Raw genomic sequence first — 16,790 nt, 5'->3', positions numbered from 1 at the left:
CTGTTTGGCTTACCCTCTATTCCTTTCTTAATGAGTCCCAACATTCTATCTGCTTTTTGACAGCTGCTGCACATTGTGACTGAAACTTCACAAAATGACAACGGGGAGGTGGCAAAAGCTGCCTGAGCAAGCTCTCGCATGGCAGACTAGTCCCAGCAGCTGCTTCCTCAGCACCCGTCCCCAGAGCTGGCGGCATATCAGGCAGGCAAAATCATTTGTAGAGGTGCTGCAACTAGGTCATGAGAATGGCTCGAGCCTGCTGCGTGGTCTCTGCCAGGCAGGGAGGGTGGGAACAAGAGCCTGCTATGATTAGCTGGTCCTGCCCAGGCCAGAAGTGTCTCAGGCTGGGTGCATTTGCATTTGGGCTCCACAGAGAGGACAGCTGCTGGGGTCAAAGTGGAGGTGGGGCGGCATTACAACACTGAGCGCTTTCCAGCACAACAGCTGGGCTCCAGTAGTGGGGAAATGCAGGTCTGATCGCCGTGAGGATGGACCTGTACAGCTGTACCTGCTCTTTAGTGCTGCAGAACCACTGCGATCTTCTGCTCCAGGCAGTTGGAAATGGTGTGTAGCTGCTACCTCCTTGCCAGGCAGGGTGTTAGCTGCCCAGGACATGGGGAAAAAGCCCATCCTTCCTATGTAGCAGATTGCGTGTAGACCTCCATTCTCTCTGCTTGAGGTGGTGTTTTTTGGCAGGCATGTGGCTCTTTAAGATGAAAAGTAATTCTGTGGTTGCTGCTGGCAGCAGCAGGGAAGCTGGCATGGCCATTGGGGTGGGAGAGGGCCAGCCTGTGCCTGTCACAGGCATGTTAAGCAAGGGGCTCCTGGGGTCGCTCTGGACTCCTGTGGAACCAGCCAGCAGGCACGTGCTGTGCTGGGAGCGATGTGCTTCCTTCCTGCAGGCCTGGATCTAGAGCCGTAGGCCCTACTTTCTCCCAGGCTGCCACGCACAGCAGCTCAGCGTAACCCTTCTCTTGCATTTAGCTGAGCCCTTCATAAGATTAGACACCTCCATCCCCAACAGCCTGGCAGGAACCCAGCAACCCCATCAGGCCACAATCCAGGCAGCTTGTTCTTTCCTGCCCGCTGGAGGAGGCTCATCTCTCACGTCAGTGAAAAACACCTTGCGGCATGAATCCCACTCATCCCGTGCTCCCGGAGGGTGGGAGCAAGCACTTTCCAGAAGAGCCGAATTGAAGGCTGGAGCCAACTTGTGCAGGCAGGCTAAGCCACCTGCCTCCTCTGGTGCTGGCTTTTAAGCAGCCAACGAGGAAGCTGCTGCCCCTCAAACCAACTGGCTGCTGTGCGCAAGCATCACCAGCCCCAACATTTAGTGCTGAGAATGTTGTTGGCTGGGCCCTGTGCCCTCCAGTCCTGGCCAGTGCAGGCGATGACAGGAGCCACTACCTGTGACTGAGGGCCAGACGCCTGGCACACAGCTGATCAAAGTCCTCCTTGCTGCCAGCTATGGTCTCATGCTCCAGCCAGTGGAAAGTGTCCAGTGTTCAGGTACAACCCCTGGCACACAGCGCCCACCCACCACTGTGGGCAAGGCTGGCACAAGGCCTCATGCTGCACCAGCTGAAGAGCTGCCACCTCAGTGCTGTTCTCTGCCAGATGGAATCAGTACTACTGTGTGTCATAGGCCCTTTCCTGCTAACAAAGGGGCTCCTAAAACCCAAGAGTGGGGACAGGGAGTAGCCATGCCGATGGAGCAGAAATTGGAGTATGCTGTCCTTGCTAGTCAGCAACAGGCCCAAATGGGCCCAGCTTGCAGCATGGGGAACCGCTGTGATGGCTGGGGATTTGGAAGCGCATTGGTCTGCCCATGGCTCTCTCCCCAGCTGTTTTCCACATGCTTGTTCTGCTGCAGCCCACACATGTTCAACTCCTCGGACAGGAGATACGTCATGGTGTACACATGTGAAGAGCTAGTGAATGAACCCAGGTGTCCTGCTTTCCACTGTCTGCCATACAGTGCTACTTCTCCAGGTTTGTCTGTGCCTTGCCCCCCACCTCCCAGGCTGTGGTGAACACAGGATCAGGCCCTCAGTACAGTAGCTGGTGCTCTGTGGGGCAGGCAGCCTCTCAGCTAACCCTACTGAGGGTGTGGGGGAACGACAGTCACTCCTGCTCTACCCTGAGTCCAGCTCTGCCCATGTTGGTTTGCTCAGCAGTGGAAGTGTAACAGACCTGTAAAGGCATTGTCCTTAGGTTTCAGCCTCAGCGCCTCTCTTAGCTGACTCGATATGTGCACGCCTTCCTCACAGCAACATCTCTGGGCTGCCTGAAGACACTGGCACATCTCCTTGGCCTGGGGGGCAGAGACCTAGGTGGGTGTTTATCAGAGGAAACCAGCCAGTGCTCCAAGGATTACCTCCCCTGGTGCCTACCGCCAGGGCCGATTCTCCAACCTCCAGCACCCCTCGCTACCTCTGGAGCCCTACCCTGGTGCAGCCTCCTGCTTGGCACCGCCCCCCCCCCCCCCGCCACCCACACCTGGCTTCCTGCCAGCACGGAATGAGGCCAGCAGAGCAGCAGAAGTGCTACACCCTGTTATATGCCAGGAGGCTCAAATATGTCTACCAATTATGGGACAGCTGTTCAACCTGCAAAAGAGAGATAGGGGAGCCTGTCTCTTTAAGAGCCCTCCCAGTGAGTGATGAGGGCTGGGAGATGCAGGCAGTCAGGCCCTCATTGTGCAGAGCACTGCTTAGAAAATTATTGTAATTACAAGCCGGTCTCAGCAGAGGAACGTGCTCCAACCCTGGTAATAACCCAGCCAGGTGCCTCTTTCCCCACTCCCACAGACCAGCTCCTTGGCCTCCTGGAATGGCTAAAAGACTGAAGGAAGCTGCTCGCAGGTGTAGCCTGGATGGAGGTGGCTGGGGCTCTGCCTCCCGGACATGGTGCCTTGGTGCAAGGTGGCTCTCCACCCAGCTAACAGCACCCAGCCCACGGGCGGGAGGGGGAAACGCATGCGTCACCTTGCCCTGGGCCCAGCTCATGCTGTCGGGTCATTCCCAGCTCTGCTGCACTCTCCCTGACACAGCAGCAGCAAGCTGGGCTGGTGGGATGGCCAGGCAGAGCTCTCACCTACTGCTCCCTGCAAAATCAATAGCAAAATCAATAGCAGCTGGGATGGGTCAGCTGGTGCCTGAACTCCAACCTTGCCAATCACCTGACTCACTTGGTGCTGCTCCATCTCAGGAGGCTGTTGGGGTGGGGGCAGGGGGTTCCTACAACCCAGCTGCCCGAAGGGGCTGTATGATTATTATTTGTATTACTTGAGTGCCTGTGTGCCCTAGGCGGTGCACAGACCACTGCTGTATAGACGTTGAAGAAGGAGCAGGTTGTTGACTTGAAGCATTTGCAAGGCCATGAGCCAGGGAACTCTGGCAGGACTGCCTTAACTCTGCCCCTGTCCTAGGTTCTGACTCAGGGTCTCATCCTCCCACAGCTGGCCAGGGCCCCACATCGAGTGTGTGAGGCGATTTGACTTCTGGGCAGGGTGGTGCTGGGGGACGGTCTCTGTTGAGCCTAAACACCTTTTAGCTGGGCTTAAGCAACTGCCAAAGGCTGCAGAGAGAAAGCATCGGTGGGTGTGTCAGCCCAAGGCCCAGCCTCCATGGCTCTGGGCTCCTGGGATCTGGCCTTGCCCAAAGCCCTGTCAGGCCAGCTGACGCTCAGAGCATTGCAGCCCCAGAAGGCCATGGCTCCAGTTGGCTGTTTCCCCTGTCACTAGCTGCTGCTGTTGCTGTGTCCAACAGGCCAATGCAGCAGCCAGGCTGTTGCTCTAACACAACTCTCCAGCTCCTGGGCTTTAGCCACAAATGTGCCCCTTTCCCCACGAATGCTCAGGGCTGGTGGGAGCCGGGGGAGAGCTGGGGGGGCTGCATGGGTTGGAGGGCTGGTGATGGGGGGCACAGATTGCTCATCTAGCCTGCAAAGGGGCTGGGGTTTGGCCCTGCATGTCGCCTGTCAGCCTGCACAAGCCACCATCTACAGCACAGGAGCTACATGGAGCCCATTGAGGAAGGGGGCAACGTGACAGCTCTGAGCTGCCTTGGCACGATTGCTAGTGGAGCTGCAGAAGTAACTGGCGCTGTCAAGGCTCATCCCTGTGCCGAGTGCCACAGCAGCTGGGTGAGCCAGGCTGCCAGCCACTGTTAGGGGGCAGGTTCTTGCCCCACCTCCTTCCAGCAGTGGGGAAATCCTTCTCTCCAAACAGCCTGGCAGGGCAACAGCCTCAGCCTTGCTCCTGCCAGGATCAGAGGCCTTTAAATGCTGAAGGACTGAAAGAGGGGCTGGACCCAGCACTCCCCCCTGAGTTCTTGAGGGCTACCCACCCCAGATGTGCTGTGGAGGTCTGTCTCCACTAGAGGTGCTTGGCTGCCTATCTCCCATTGCTGATCTCAGAGGTTTTCCTGGGGTAACCGAATCACTTAAAGCTCCTGCTGAAGTCTGAGCACATACATACGGGTTGGGCTGAATACAGACCTTATTGCCCTGAAAAGGGTCAGAGCTGCCAGTTTCAGTGCACAGGGTCCCTTCCCCGCACCACTGCTGTGCTGTGCAGCAGGAGTTAATTTCAGGCAGGCTTTTTTTCCTTGTGGCCTGATGCTGTAGCACACAGTTAGCTACCACCACCTAGTGGCACATGGGGGACACAGCCTGTGCCAGGCTATTTGACTTGTGGGCAGGACAGAGCTGGGGGAGGAGGTTCTCTGTTGCTCCCCAGAGAGGGACAGCACCAGCAGCCCCACACCGCAGCTGACGGGAAAGCTGGGCCTGGGCAGAATCTGGGCATTGAGCTGGAGGGTTCCAGCACTGCGTACCCTCTTGGAACCCACCTGTCTGATACCTGAGCACAGAATCGAGCTAGGGACAGAGCCAAGGGGGCCGTCCAGAAGCTGTGAGGACAAGAGGGTCCTTTTTATTTCGTGTTTTTCTCCCTGTCACAGAAGAAGACTAAACCAGCCCTGTTCTTGGTCAGTCTCTCAGTCGGCCTCCTGGTCAGTCAGGGGAGGAGCAGCGTACCAAGCCGCAGGCCGTTCGGCATCAAGTGTGGCATGAGGGGGATTAGTTCAGTTACGGGATGAAAGGGGCAAGCAGCAGCAGTGTGGGCACTGGGACGTGAGTCTCGTCACCTGGTGGTGGAGAAGGTGTCCACAGGAGCCCGAAGAGTAGCAAGAGAGAGGACCCCAAAGTCAGGACTGTAGTCTGGTATCTCAGCAAAGTCAGGGAGCAGGAAGAGAGTCTAGAAGTAAAGAGACACAGGCGTGAATATTGGTGATGCCTGGCAGGGTCCCTGTCCCTGTGGCATGCATGGCCTCGCGGACTCACAGGACGGGATGGAGGGTTACACTGGGGCAGCTTTGGGCTCTTGTCCCAGTGACTGATAAGCCCGGCACTGATGGTCAGGGGAAGAAACAGAGCTCGCTGGACAACACGATGAGTATACAACCTTTGCTGCAGCACGTGGTAGTGTGAGCCAGTGGTTAGGACTGGTGATTGGGAGTGAGTCCTCCTGAGTTCTATTCCTAGCTCTGCAGCTGACATGAAGAGCAAGCTACATGTCCTGTGCCTCAGTTTCCCCAATCAAATGACTGCTTCCCCCCCACCCCCACCCCCACCAGATCTTTGAGGATATTTGTGTGAAAAGTGTTCTGACTATGATGCCCTGCTGAGAACTACTACAGCTACGCAGAGGCAATGTGTTCTGGGAACCAAACTTCTACATTGCTGTCAGCCCAGCCAGGTAACAACCTATTCTGTGTTTCACTCAGAGTCCTCCAAGCAACTGACAAAAGCCAGGGATGTTTCCATTGCAAAGCCCCTGGCACATGGGCACAGCTGGAGCCAATTCATACGTCTGCCCACCCACTGGCAGTCACAAACCAACTGGGAGTGGAGTGCAGAACTCTGCATTCCCAGTCGGGGGCTCAACTCAGCTGCCTTCACTGTTTGCCCAGTGAAACACCGTCAGCTAATCCCCTCAGCCCACTGGTCCAGCTCTTTGGGCTGCTTTTCCTGCCTCATTAGCTCCTGTGTATGGTGACGACCAGAAGAGGGAGCCAAAGGAGTCCCTGGTTGCTCCGTGTTGATCTTTTAAGAGATTGAAACCATATCCCAGGACTGTTCCAGCCCCTGCACTGACAACTCTAGGGGTCACGCAAATCTTTCCTATCCATGGCTGGAATAAATTTTGTCACGAGCACCAAGGCACGTGCTGATGTGCACCACCGATAGAACACACACTGCCAGCTCTCTAGGGCTGTGCATGCTCTGCCAATCAGCTGGACAGCACCTGACTTGCTCCTGGGCAGCCACCCCTGTGCTCAGCTTACAGAGATCATGGGACAGCTGTGCCCCTCCCCGCAGGGCGGTTTTGTTATCGGCGAGGGCAGGAAGATTCTCTGAAGGAGGTAATCATAAAGCAGCAGTCGCACCTCTTCTGGTCTGGTCATTGCTCCTTCAGTTCGTAGGCAGCGGTGAGGTATTCCTTTGGGACGATCCCCACCTGGCTGTTCAGTTCCCCAATCCACCAGCCGTACATGTTGTACTCCTGAGAAAGCAAAGGGCCCAGCTTAGACACCGTGGACTCCAGACTTACCTCTGTTGGCCCGTGTGTGCCAGGGCTTGTACTAAGACCTCTGCCAGTCCCTGGCAGCCCTGCAAGTCTATGAGCTTAGCTATAGGGGATAGGAGTTAAGGCACTGGGTAGGCAGCCAGGTGGGGCTCATTCCTGGCTCTGCTACAGGCATCTCGGGCAGGTCCTTTACAGCCAAATTTGCAAAGCTATCACTGACCAAGGCCAAAACCCAGAGTTAGACCGGAAGCCTAAACTCTCATGTGCCACGGGCAGTGAAGAGGAGAGACCGAGAGGCCAGGACTGCTGGAGCACCTTGCACCTGTCACAAATGGATTTGTGAGACATGCCCTGAAATGCTGGCACATGACCCACCCCCAGGCTGCAGAGGAAGACCCCCCACCTCCAGGCTTCCTATCGATCTAAAGCGGGAGGAGGCAAGGAAATTCCTTCCTAGCAGGGTTCCCAGGATGCTGAGCACTTGGGTGGCTGCCCAGGAGAGATTCAGGCGCTTGCGCTGCAGGGTGAGGGTGCAGTGGGAAGGGGAGGCGACCCCTTGCTGCTGTCACCATTGCTGCTGTGCCCTGCCTCAGGTAATCCCCAGCCATGTTAGTCGGGGTGGGGGTGGAGCATGGGGGTGGGGCCAGAGTCCTGAAAATTGGGCATTGGGGGGGGTGGGTTACCCCCTCCCTCATTGGGACAGCCCTGGCTCTGGGCGATTTGCTAATCAGCTAGGTGGCCCCTGAATCTCTCCTGGGGGGCTGCCCAAGCGCTCAGCTTACGGGGAATGCTGCTCCCAATTTCCAGCTCCCCTACGCCAGGAGCCCCAGGTGATCCCCTCAAAGGAACCAAAGTGTCCAGCCTCCCTAACCCCAGACTAACCCCTGGACCAGACCGTGCTGACGCCCAGCCGCGAGGCAGGAGCCAACACCTGGCAGGATGGCTGACTTCAGCAGTTCATGTGCACACCAGGGTGCCACATGGCAGCAGATGCTGCAGAACCTTGCAGCCAAGCAGCCCTGACCCACCCCCACCATGGCCGCCTTGCAACCCTCTGGAAACGGGCAAGGAAATCCGGGAGCAAAGACTGGGGGCTGAACTGGCAGGAGGAGGAAACGAACCCTTTGCAGTACCTGGGCCTTGGGATAGATGGGGTAGGCGCTGGGTCAGGGAGCCATGTGGGGCTGAAAAGCAGCAGGCCAACCCTCCCCTCCACCGCTCCTCTGCCCGAGCACCATGAGGTATTTTAAAATAATTTCAGCTGTGATGAATTGCCAGGGAGCTGGCGATTGCTCATCATCCAAGGGAGGAAAATGCAAATGAGAGGCAGCCGAGAACTCTCGGCACCGAGCGTTTATTCCACTGCGCAGTGCCAAAAAGAATTAAAACAACATTAAACTCCCAGCAATAATGTTTAAGTCCTCGTTTCCAAGTGCCAAATTGCACCACTCTGGATCATACAGATGTTCGTTAATTATGCTAATTTTTATTAAACTATTAAAATGAGGAGTGCACTGGCACAGCAAGCCAAAGCCCAGCACCGAGTGAACCCTGTTCTCGTCTGGAGGTGCTCATTTGCTAAGCTGCTGACGCCCGGGTTTAAGGGGCGCTGAGCAGCTGGGTTTTTCCGGGGCAAGGGAGGAGGGCGATGGAGGATGGTTTCCCTGGAATCGACCTAATCAGCTTCTCACAGGGCCTACGTGCGCTGAGCCTGCACAGATTGGGGGGGGTGGCTTCATCATGGGGCTATTAAAGAATCATCCGGACATTCACTGCTTCAAGAGACGGGTGAACAGGCACCGGGACCTGCTGAGATGGGGGCTGACATGTACATTTCCTGCAGGGCAATGCCCACCCACAGCTCAACACAGCTTTGCCCCTCTCTTGAGCTGCTGACTGGAGGATCTCCAAGCCCTTTGCCCAGCCTTGTGTATGCCCACTGCCCAGATGCGGTGACTGCTGTTCCCTGCAAGTTTTTCCATTCATGTGCAGAATAAACTTTGTTTTGTGCACCAGGACATGTGCAGATGTGCACCATCAGTAGAAACACAGGCTGCTGGCTGGGGATGGTCTGCTAATCAGCTGGGCAGCACCTGACTCTCTCAGTTTACAGGGAACTTTGGCAGTGATGGAGGCCACGGAGGATGAAATGACCTACCCATGGCTAGTGACTCAATCCGGGTTGCTTTACAACCCAGTGAATCAACATTCTTCCTCCCCTCCCGCCTCACTCCTCCTTGCACCTGTGCAGCTCCATTGATTTACGCTTCACTCCCGCTGTACCCCTGTGCAAGAGGAGACTGCCACGAAACCCTTGCCATCAATGCTTGGTGCACACAGATAACAAAAGCCACCTGTTCGGAATGCCAGGAGGCCCCAGTCTGCTCTCAGCACTGAGACCCTTCCCTCTAATGCTGCGATTTGCTCCCAGAGGGGCGGCCCACTTCCTGGACCCTGGCACTGTCTGCATTTCCTTGCCCCCAGAACAGCTGATCGTGCCCTTCACCAGCAGTAAGTGGGCTGGCGCATGGGGCTGTAAAAGCATTTATGCAACTCATTTCCATCAGCAAGGGGGAGAGGAGAACAAATTCTCCCCCCGCCACACCTGACATAAAAAGAACAGCCAATTCTGTCACTGAAAAGACACCACAGCCCCCAGCCCAGGGACCATTTCACAGCTTGGCTCAGCCTCTAGTGCTTTCCCTGTCACCATTCATGGCCCTGTGAACATCTCGGCCCTCCTCGGTGATCCTCCTGTCACAGGGCCCTGCATCCCTGCACGGTGCTGCAAATGCCCTGCCAGTAGGTGTCGGGAGAAGCAGCAGGTTGCTCCTCGTAAGCCCGGAAAAAGCGATTGGAGCCCCCCTGCTCCATGATTGCTGCATTTTAATTTCAATCTGCCCCCGCTGCTTTCGATTTGTCAGATCTCTTGCAAAGGCAGCTCAGCCATGACCTGGAATGACCAGCTCTGGTCTGGCAACAGAGATAGCCAGGCCAGATTCTCAGCAGCTGTAAATGGGCGTATGCTGACTTCAAAGGAGCTGCAGCCTTTGAAAGTTCACCTGCGGGGCTTTCCAGCTGCCAGTATCAATTTAATTCCAGGGAGCAGGCTAGTAGTGTTCCGCTCCCCACCCTACAGGGCCCCAGAATTTGGGGGACAGAGGAAAACGGGTGGCTGGGCCAGATTCACTGAGCCATGGGCCTCCCCACACCTCTGGCCCCTTCCTTTCTCCTCCTCATGTGGAAAGTGAACGTATTAGTGTGGCCAGAGGCTGGCTCTGTACTGCTGAGACAGTGGCTACAGACCTTCCAGTCTCACCAGACGAAGTGGGAGGTGGGGAGAGAACAGCAGAGCAGTTATCCCCCTTTGACAGGCAGGGGACTGTGCCCTTGTTTCCTGGCTCAGCCTGGTGCTTAGAAGCACAAGGCCAGTGCTTGCACCCTGACATGGGGGGGCTGCATTTTGGTGTGGCTCCCTGTTTACAAGGCCCTCAGGCAGGGTTCCCACTCTGTCTTTCCTTCTAGGGCAGAATCAATTTTGTTGTGTGCACTAAGACATGCACGGATGTGCACCACCAATAGAAACACACACTGCCAGCTGTGGGCACTCTGCTAACCAGCTTGGACACACCCGACTCACTCCTGGGCGGCCGCCCAAGAGCTCAGCTTCCAGGGAACACGGCCACCGGGTGAACTTTGGCCTCATATGTCTAGCAAAGACAGCACCTGCTGCTCTGCAGTGAGCACAACCCCCCCCCCCCGCCCCCGTGCTTCGTCCCTTCTACCAAATGCAGAGCAGACAAAATTTACTCCCCCCACGATGCGCTTCTGGTCCCGCTCGCCAGCCGCATGCTCACCAGCCTGACGCTCCTTGTAAACAACCCGCACCTCCGTCAGGAACACAATTCATCAGCCCCCGCTTCGCACAGCAGATCAATGATGCTGTGATGGATGCCCAAGGAAAAGCCAATCCATCAGGGACTTATCGGTTTATGATTGCTCAGCCCCATTATCAGTGCGTGGGTGTCATACGTTATTGTTAGGCAAATGGAGGATCCTAATTCATAGGTGAGGCCTGCCATGTGTTACCAGCGGGTCAGCTGGCCCTGGAGAGTTTTACACCAGGTCAGCGCTGGAGCTGTTTATCTAGAAAACCAGCTTGGGGCTGATGCTAGTCCTGATTTCGAGAACTTGCCTTCCCCACTCCCCCAGGGGATGCAAAACTTGAAGCCAATGGGAGGTGCTGGGTAACAGCATAGAGACTCTGTCTATTTAGGATGCCCTCACCCTGTTCTTCCAGCTCCCGGGATTTTTAGCATGTATTTGCTGAGAGGAAGAGGGATCAGGGACTCAGCTCTGTGCTAAACCAGGAGGAGGCTTCCCTGCCACTGCGCCTCCCAGGAAACAGTCCTATTCTCTCCCCGCTTATTCTTATTCAACGTTTCTTCAGGCACATCACAATCAAAATGAATGATGACATTTGCCCTCAATGATTGGTTCTTCGCTCTTGCCAGGAACTTGTTCACTGAATTCCCGCAGCCAGGTGGAAGCCAGGGCAAAGGACACATGAAAAGCAAAGGGCTGGGGGTGGGCACCCAGGGGTGCAGAGTGTAGGAAATGCGGGAAGTAGCGAATGAGGGTGTCAGAAGAGACACTGCTGTCTCCACTGGGGCACTGCTGCCTTTGGGGTGAACAGGTTTCATCCAGGGCATGCTAACAGCGCCAGCAGAACTGAGGCTGGGTCTGGGCACTGCCCAGGCTGGGCACGTGCTGCCACTGCTGCTCAGTGCCCTAACACACTTACTTCCAGTGCGCCCTGCCTGCAGGAGGAGTTCAGGATTTTGTAGCCATGGCTGGAATACATTTTCTTATGTGCACAGAGGTATGTGGATGCACTCCATTGCTAGACACACAGGCTGCTGGCTGGGCTGTCAGGTGCTGTGGGCGCTCTGCTACTCAGCTGGGCGGCACCTGCATGATTCCTGGGCACCTGCCCACATGCTCAGCTGACAGAGAATGCCACTGTCAATTCTGCTGGCCTGTGACAGTACATTCAGTTCATCCCTGGCCCAGCCCCAGACTGAATTCGCGCCAGGGACAGACCTGAGTGTGCAAAATCCAAGGACATTACCTGACTGTGAATCAGATGGGCCACTGGTCTCCACACTGACAAGCTGTGGAGTGGGGTGGGGGAGTCAGGTCACCTGTAAACTCTGCTCCCAGTTACAGTGGTGCTGGAGAACAACAAGAAGTCCTGTGGCACCTTACAGACTAACAGATATTTTGGAACATAAACTGTCGTGGGCAAAGACCCACTTCATCAGGTGCATGAGTGGGGGGGGTGGTTTCAGAGGGGTATTTAAAGAGTGGGGTCCCAGTGAGAGGGAGGCCGAGAGCTGACAAGGTCTATTCAGCAAGGTGGAACTCGCCCAGTGTCAACAGTACTTATCAAAAGAGGAAAAAACAAGTCAGATCAGACAGGGGGATGTGAGCCATTGTCAGAGTCTAATGGGGAGACTAGTGGTGCTGGGGTGACCCCACAGCAGGCAAAGGAGCAACCCTGCGTTACACAGGGGCACGCACAATCTGGACCGGCAAGCATGCACTCACTGCTTTAGGAGGCCCGTGGCTAGTGCAAGATGAGACGCTGTGTAGGACCCATCCCGCTCCAGCAGCTGCACGAAGGAAAGACTTGCAAAGCAGCTCTGTAACTGAGGCAGGGGAGGCCATAAAACAGAGCGAGGGAGAGGGACATTCATTTGCAAGAGGGAAAATGAAAGGGGAGGGTGCAGAATTTGGAGACCACAGCGGCTGCTGGTCGGATCTCCCCACTGATGGGATTGTGAGATCATGTGAAACTGCCGTATTAATATTTATTCCATAAAGCACGCGGCTCGCAGCTTTGCGCCATTTTGCCGTGCTTTGACCGCCGTACCAACCCTCAGGCGCCGCAACACAATTTGGAAACAATGTGACGGAAATGTTTAATCTGCTCAGCCCATCTGTGCCGCGTATTTCTCCCGCTCTCCCTGAGAGAGACGCCTTCGCATCTCCACATTCCCTTTAATATTCTCCTAAATCACCTAACCACTGCACTTCAAGGGCCATTGCTACAATATCACAGGTTCATCTAAAGTGCACCGGCGTGGGGGGGGGGCTCCGAAGAACAGGGGTATGGGGGGGGCAGAGAGGGTGTTGCTTGGGCTATTTTTTATTTCAAAATAATTTCCAAGGATACTCTTTCCATGCCCCTTGGAAAAAAAAAGTTATTGTGCCTTCGCTGAGAGGTGATTAGTGAGGCTGTTCAGAACCAAACAGGCTGGAATGGGGGAAAATCATTTCCTGAGAATTGTTTTTATTAATCTCCTGCCTGGCTGCTCACATTCACACCCGGCTTTCGGTCTCCTGACCTTGGGGCCCGATTCTGCTCATGGTAGGGTGTGCTGGATGGAGCCTGTTAGCAGAGAACACCACCAAGAGCACTGAAACGCACCAGGGACTTGGAGCCAGGACTGTTGGGTAACACCCTGGGCCTGTGGTGGTTACAGCAGAGGGGCAGCAGGTCTGAGCTCTGTTCCCAGCAATGGCACAGTTTTCTGTGCCTTGGTTTCCCCTGTTCTGTAAAACCAGAATGACCCTCTCCCTCGCTATATTTAGGGGTGGGCACAGGCTCAGGTTTACGTACATAATACCTTGCATGGTGCATAGCAGAAAAGAGACTAAATATGAGACAGTCAAGGTTTATTTTTTTCACCCATCACAGCTGCTTGCTGCTGTGAAAATGCTCATTCAGGACCTGTGAGATGCCTACCTCCTTCCACTTCCCCCTAAAGCGGAGAGGGCGCTCAGGGCCTTGCAGGCTTAAGGTTCCTCCCCTGTATTCATGGGGGCTTCCCCTGAAAATGGGGTGAAACTGGATTATCTGGGGCAGATTCTTGGTGTGGCCCCTGTGTGTCCACAAGATTCCGCTCTGCGCTAGCCCCCTCACCCTGACCCCAAACCTGCCTCTGGCTGGGCAAAGTGAGATCCCTTGGAGCGACTGGGGGCTCATGAAAAGACCTGAATAATTTAATGCCGGGGATCATTCTCTGGCAAAGGCGGGGAGCAGTGCCTCCCAATTGTGGACCTCCCAGCCTGCTGGTGTGTTACATCATCTGCACACATAGGTGTTACCATGGCAGCTGCTTATAGCTTCATTTCCTGGATCCCCCGAGGGGGGTGTCACAGCCGGATCCACCTGCTCTTTACCCTACCCTCGGTGGGGTCATAGTAAGGTCGCCAGAATAAATGAACGCGGGTACTAATGATCTGTTTGCTGGCTGTTTATGCTCCGTGTGTCAGGGGCACTCACATTTAGAGAGCTCATTATGGCTGCAATTAGACTGCACCAGTGCTAGATATTTAACTCCTTTTTCTTTTAAATTAGCATTTTAATAACGTGCTTTGAGCAGGGGAAACAAAATGACCATTTTTCATGGCCAAACTTCTTAGCTGTAGGTGTAACTTTAATGGTAAAGTTGTGCAGGCAGGGTGGAAGGAGACCCAACCTCTCCCGCCTCTTATCCCCCCACTTCTACTCTCCCCTCCCCACCTGGAAAAAATAATAAAGGGAGAGATTTTTATTTGCTTTATTGCACACTTGATTTCCTAAATTTGTTCTGCCGCCAATTAGATGCCGCTTTAAAGTCCTGAATGCTGGTGCCGGATGAAAATTAGCAGTCGCTTGAGTTAAACTTTGTATGTGACCTGTGACAAGGGCTCAAAATAATTGTGTGTGGAGTGTTTGTGTAAAAGGAGCCATTTATTTCACCTTTCACACCTGAAAAAGGAAACAGGAGGGTAGGGGAAAGACTAGGGCCCCCATTAGAAGATCAGTGCTATCAAAATGTCTTTATACAGTAACCCCTGGGGCCATTTCCGTTCCAAAGGTCACAGCAATTATTTCCGTTCCATTCATAACTCTTCTGATCATCTTATATGTGTGGGTGGGGGGAAAAAAGAAAAGGAAAGGAAAAGATCTAAGACACTACCTGCACTGCAAGAGGGCTGGAGAATTTACAGCAGAAGTAGGTGCTGGGATATTGAACCAGATAAAAGTGATGCTACAGGGGACTGAGACTAGAGGTTAGCTTTCTGGAACTCGGGAAGCACTTGTTTTATCTGTTGAAAACTGCAAGAAACAGTAACAAATGGGAACATTTCCCTTAATTCCCAGGGTCATTTTGTTTTTGCTGTTTATTTCCTTTTAATTTGGAACCATAAGCAAAGCATCATTTTTTAGACAAGGAGGTAGACAGGCCAGAAAGTGTGCTGGTGTGGGAATGAGAGGTCTGCAACATGTACATGTGAACATACGCAGTTACAGAGCAGTAGAATGGAGAAACTGTTCACAGTTCTGGTCAGAAGGCTTAGATTTTTTTTTCTGGTAAATATGAACTTCACCATGCACACAATCCAATGAAAAATTAGCTCCATGGGTGAGCAATAAAATTTATAAAAAATGCAGATTGAGGACATATTAGAGTTTGATTCAAGGATATTTACTTTGCAAAATCACACGCCAAAAAGACAATTTGTGTTTTAAGGTCTCTAAAGCGTTCACTTTTTGAATGTCAGCATTTCACAATATTAAATAATTGGCAGACCTCCCTCAGATTTCTTCTGTTAGCATTTAAAAATCCATTAAAGCTGAAAACAATGCTTAAAGCCAGATACTAGCTATCAATATAACTAAAAAAACAGAGAGGAAAACTTGAATTCTGACAAGTCTGTGCCCTTGACACAGCTGTAGGAGATCAGACAAAAGCAGGCGCATGCCGATGGCTTTAAAAAAGATACTCATTCCCTACCCTGTTAAATCCCATATCCAAGTTCTGCCTGAGTGTTTCTGATCTGACACTGGGCTCCCAATCCCTTCCATGACAACAGACGGGAGGAGATTTCAGAGCGACAGAAGTCTGTAGGTCACAAGTTGAAGAGCAGGCGTTAGGGCCCAAAACCAGAGAGAAGTCACCCTCACTGCCCCAGTTGAAATAAAGATGATCTAGGTCAAATAGTGAGAAATACATTTAAAAGAAAGAATAAAAAAAGGGGAAATCTGAAGCGGAACTTATTCAAGAAAAGAAAAATTCAGTGCTTGTGAGAACAATGGTTTAAATGCTAACTCCTCTGTATCAGCTCAACTGCACCTTCGAAGCTGTTGTTTCATAAGTACAATATGGATGGCACCAGCTATAATTTGGTGATAGTTACCCCAGGACCTAGCCAGATACACTTTTGTTATTTTAATTAAATACTGCATTACAGTGTGTGACAACTTCAACGCTACAGTGTAAATGAATTCGGAATTAAAGTCTTATTTAGGAATCCAATATATACCCCCCACCCTCCATTTCTCAGTTTTACAAAGCAAAAGGCTATAAAATCAAGATGTTTGTTCATTTACAGATGGAGCAGTAGGGGAAAAAAAGGAGGGAAAGACGACCGATAGATGCTGAATCTGAAATACTCCTAGCTTATGAGCATTCTCAGAGAGAGCAGAGAATTCTTTTGATCATAAATGGCATATGCTGAGTATTAATTGTGTGAGTTTATTCTTATCTTTCAACCCCGGGCTCGTCTAAACCATTATGTTGATGGCCATGGGATTCTTTGCCTCTTTTGTTTAGTAGTTAATAGCCAGCTTTTAATTTTTAAACTGTTGATTAGTTACTGGCTCCTTACAGTAGAAGTTTTTGTAAATTTCATTCGTGATGAAGAGGACTGGAGGTGATTGAGTTTTTTGGGCCATGGACTGAGAAGAGTTATAGCAAAGGCAAACTTATTTTATTCCCAGAAATGGGAATTTCAATACCATCAATCTATTAACTTCTCTCTAATGAAACCAGACCATACGTGACATTTTGCAATATAACCGCTTTAAATGTTACCACATCAATTGGCTTAAATGTTACCCGCGCTTCATGAACCGGGATATGGTTTTATAATTATCTCTCTCTCTAACAAACAGAGATTTCCACTGATATTTTACACTATCAGAGGAAACAACAATGTGGATTTAAATATAGATGTTCAACAGGCCACAATTAAGAAAAGAAATTTACAAACAGGTTTTGTGACAATATAAAATAGAGGTTTTCCCTCCTGTGCATATTTAACAAATCAGTGCAAGTTTTAAAGTGTTATGATCTATTTTGTG

General features: G+C 52.6%; 1 protein-coding gene across 1 annotated transcript in view; it reads right to left on the bottom strand.

The window, feature by feature from the left end:
- Positions 1–4,928: 4,928 nt before the first annotated feature.
- The window catches only part of SKAP1 (src kinase associated phosphoprotein 1), a 227,651-nt gene continuing 215,789 nt past the window's right edge, over positions 4,929–16,790 (bottom strand). The window contains exons 13-14 of the mRNA XM_074979091.1: positions 6,453–6,568; positions 4,929–5,260 (exon numbers count right to left, since the gene is read on the bottom strand). Of these exons, the coding sequence (XP_074835192.1) occupies positions 6,467–6,568 (102 nt within the window). The 3' untranslated portion in view covers positions 4,929–5,260; positions 6,453–6,466. The remainder of the gene's footprint in view (positions 5,261–6,452; positions 6,569–16,790) is intronic.

Source organism: Carettochelys insculpta, chromosome 28 (genome assembly GCF_033958435.1).
Source record: "Carettochelys insculpta isolate YL-2023 chromosome 28, ASM3395843v1, whole genome shotgun sequence".
Classification (NCBI taxonomy): Eukaryota; Metazoa; Chordata; order Testudines; family Carettochelyidae; genus Carettochelys; species Carettochelys insculpta.
Note: the sequence above shows the minus strand (reverse complement) of the source record. Positions and strands in the feature narration are given on the sequence as shown.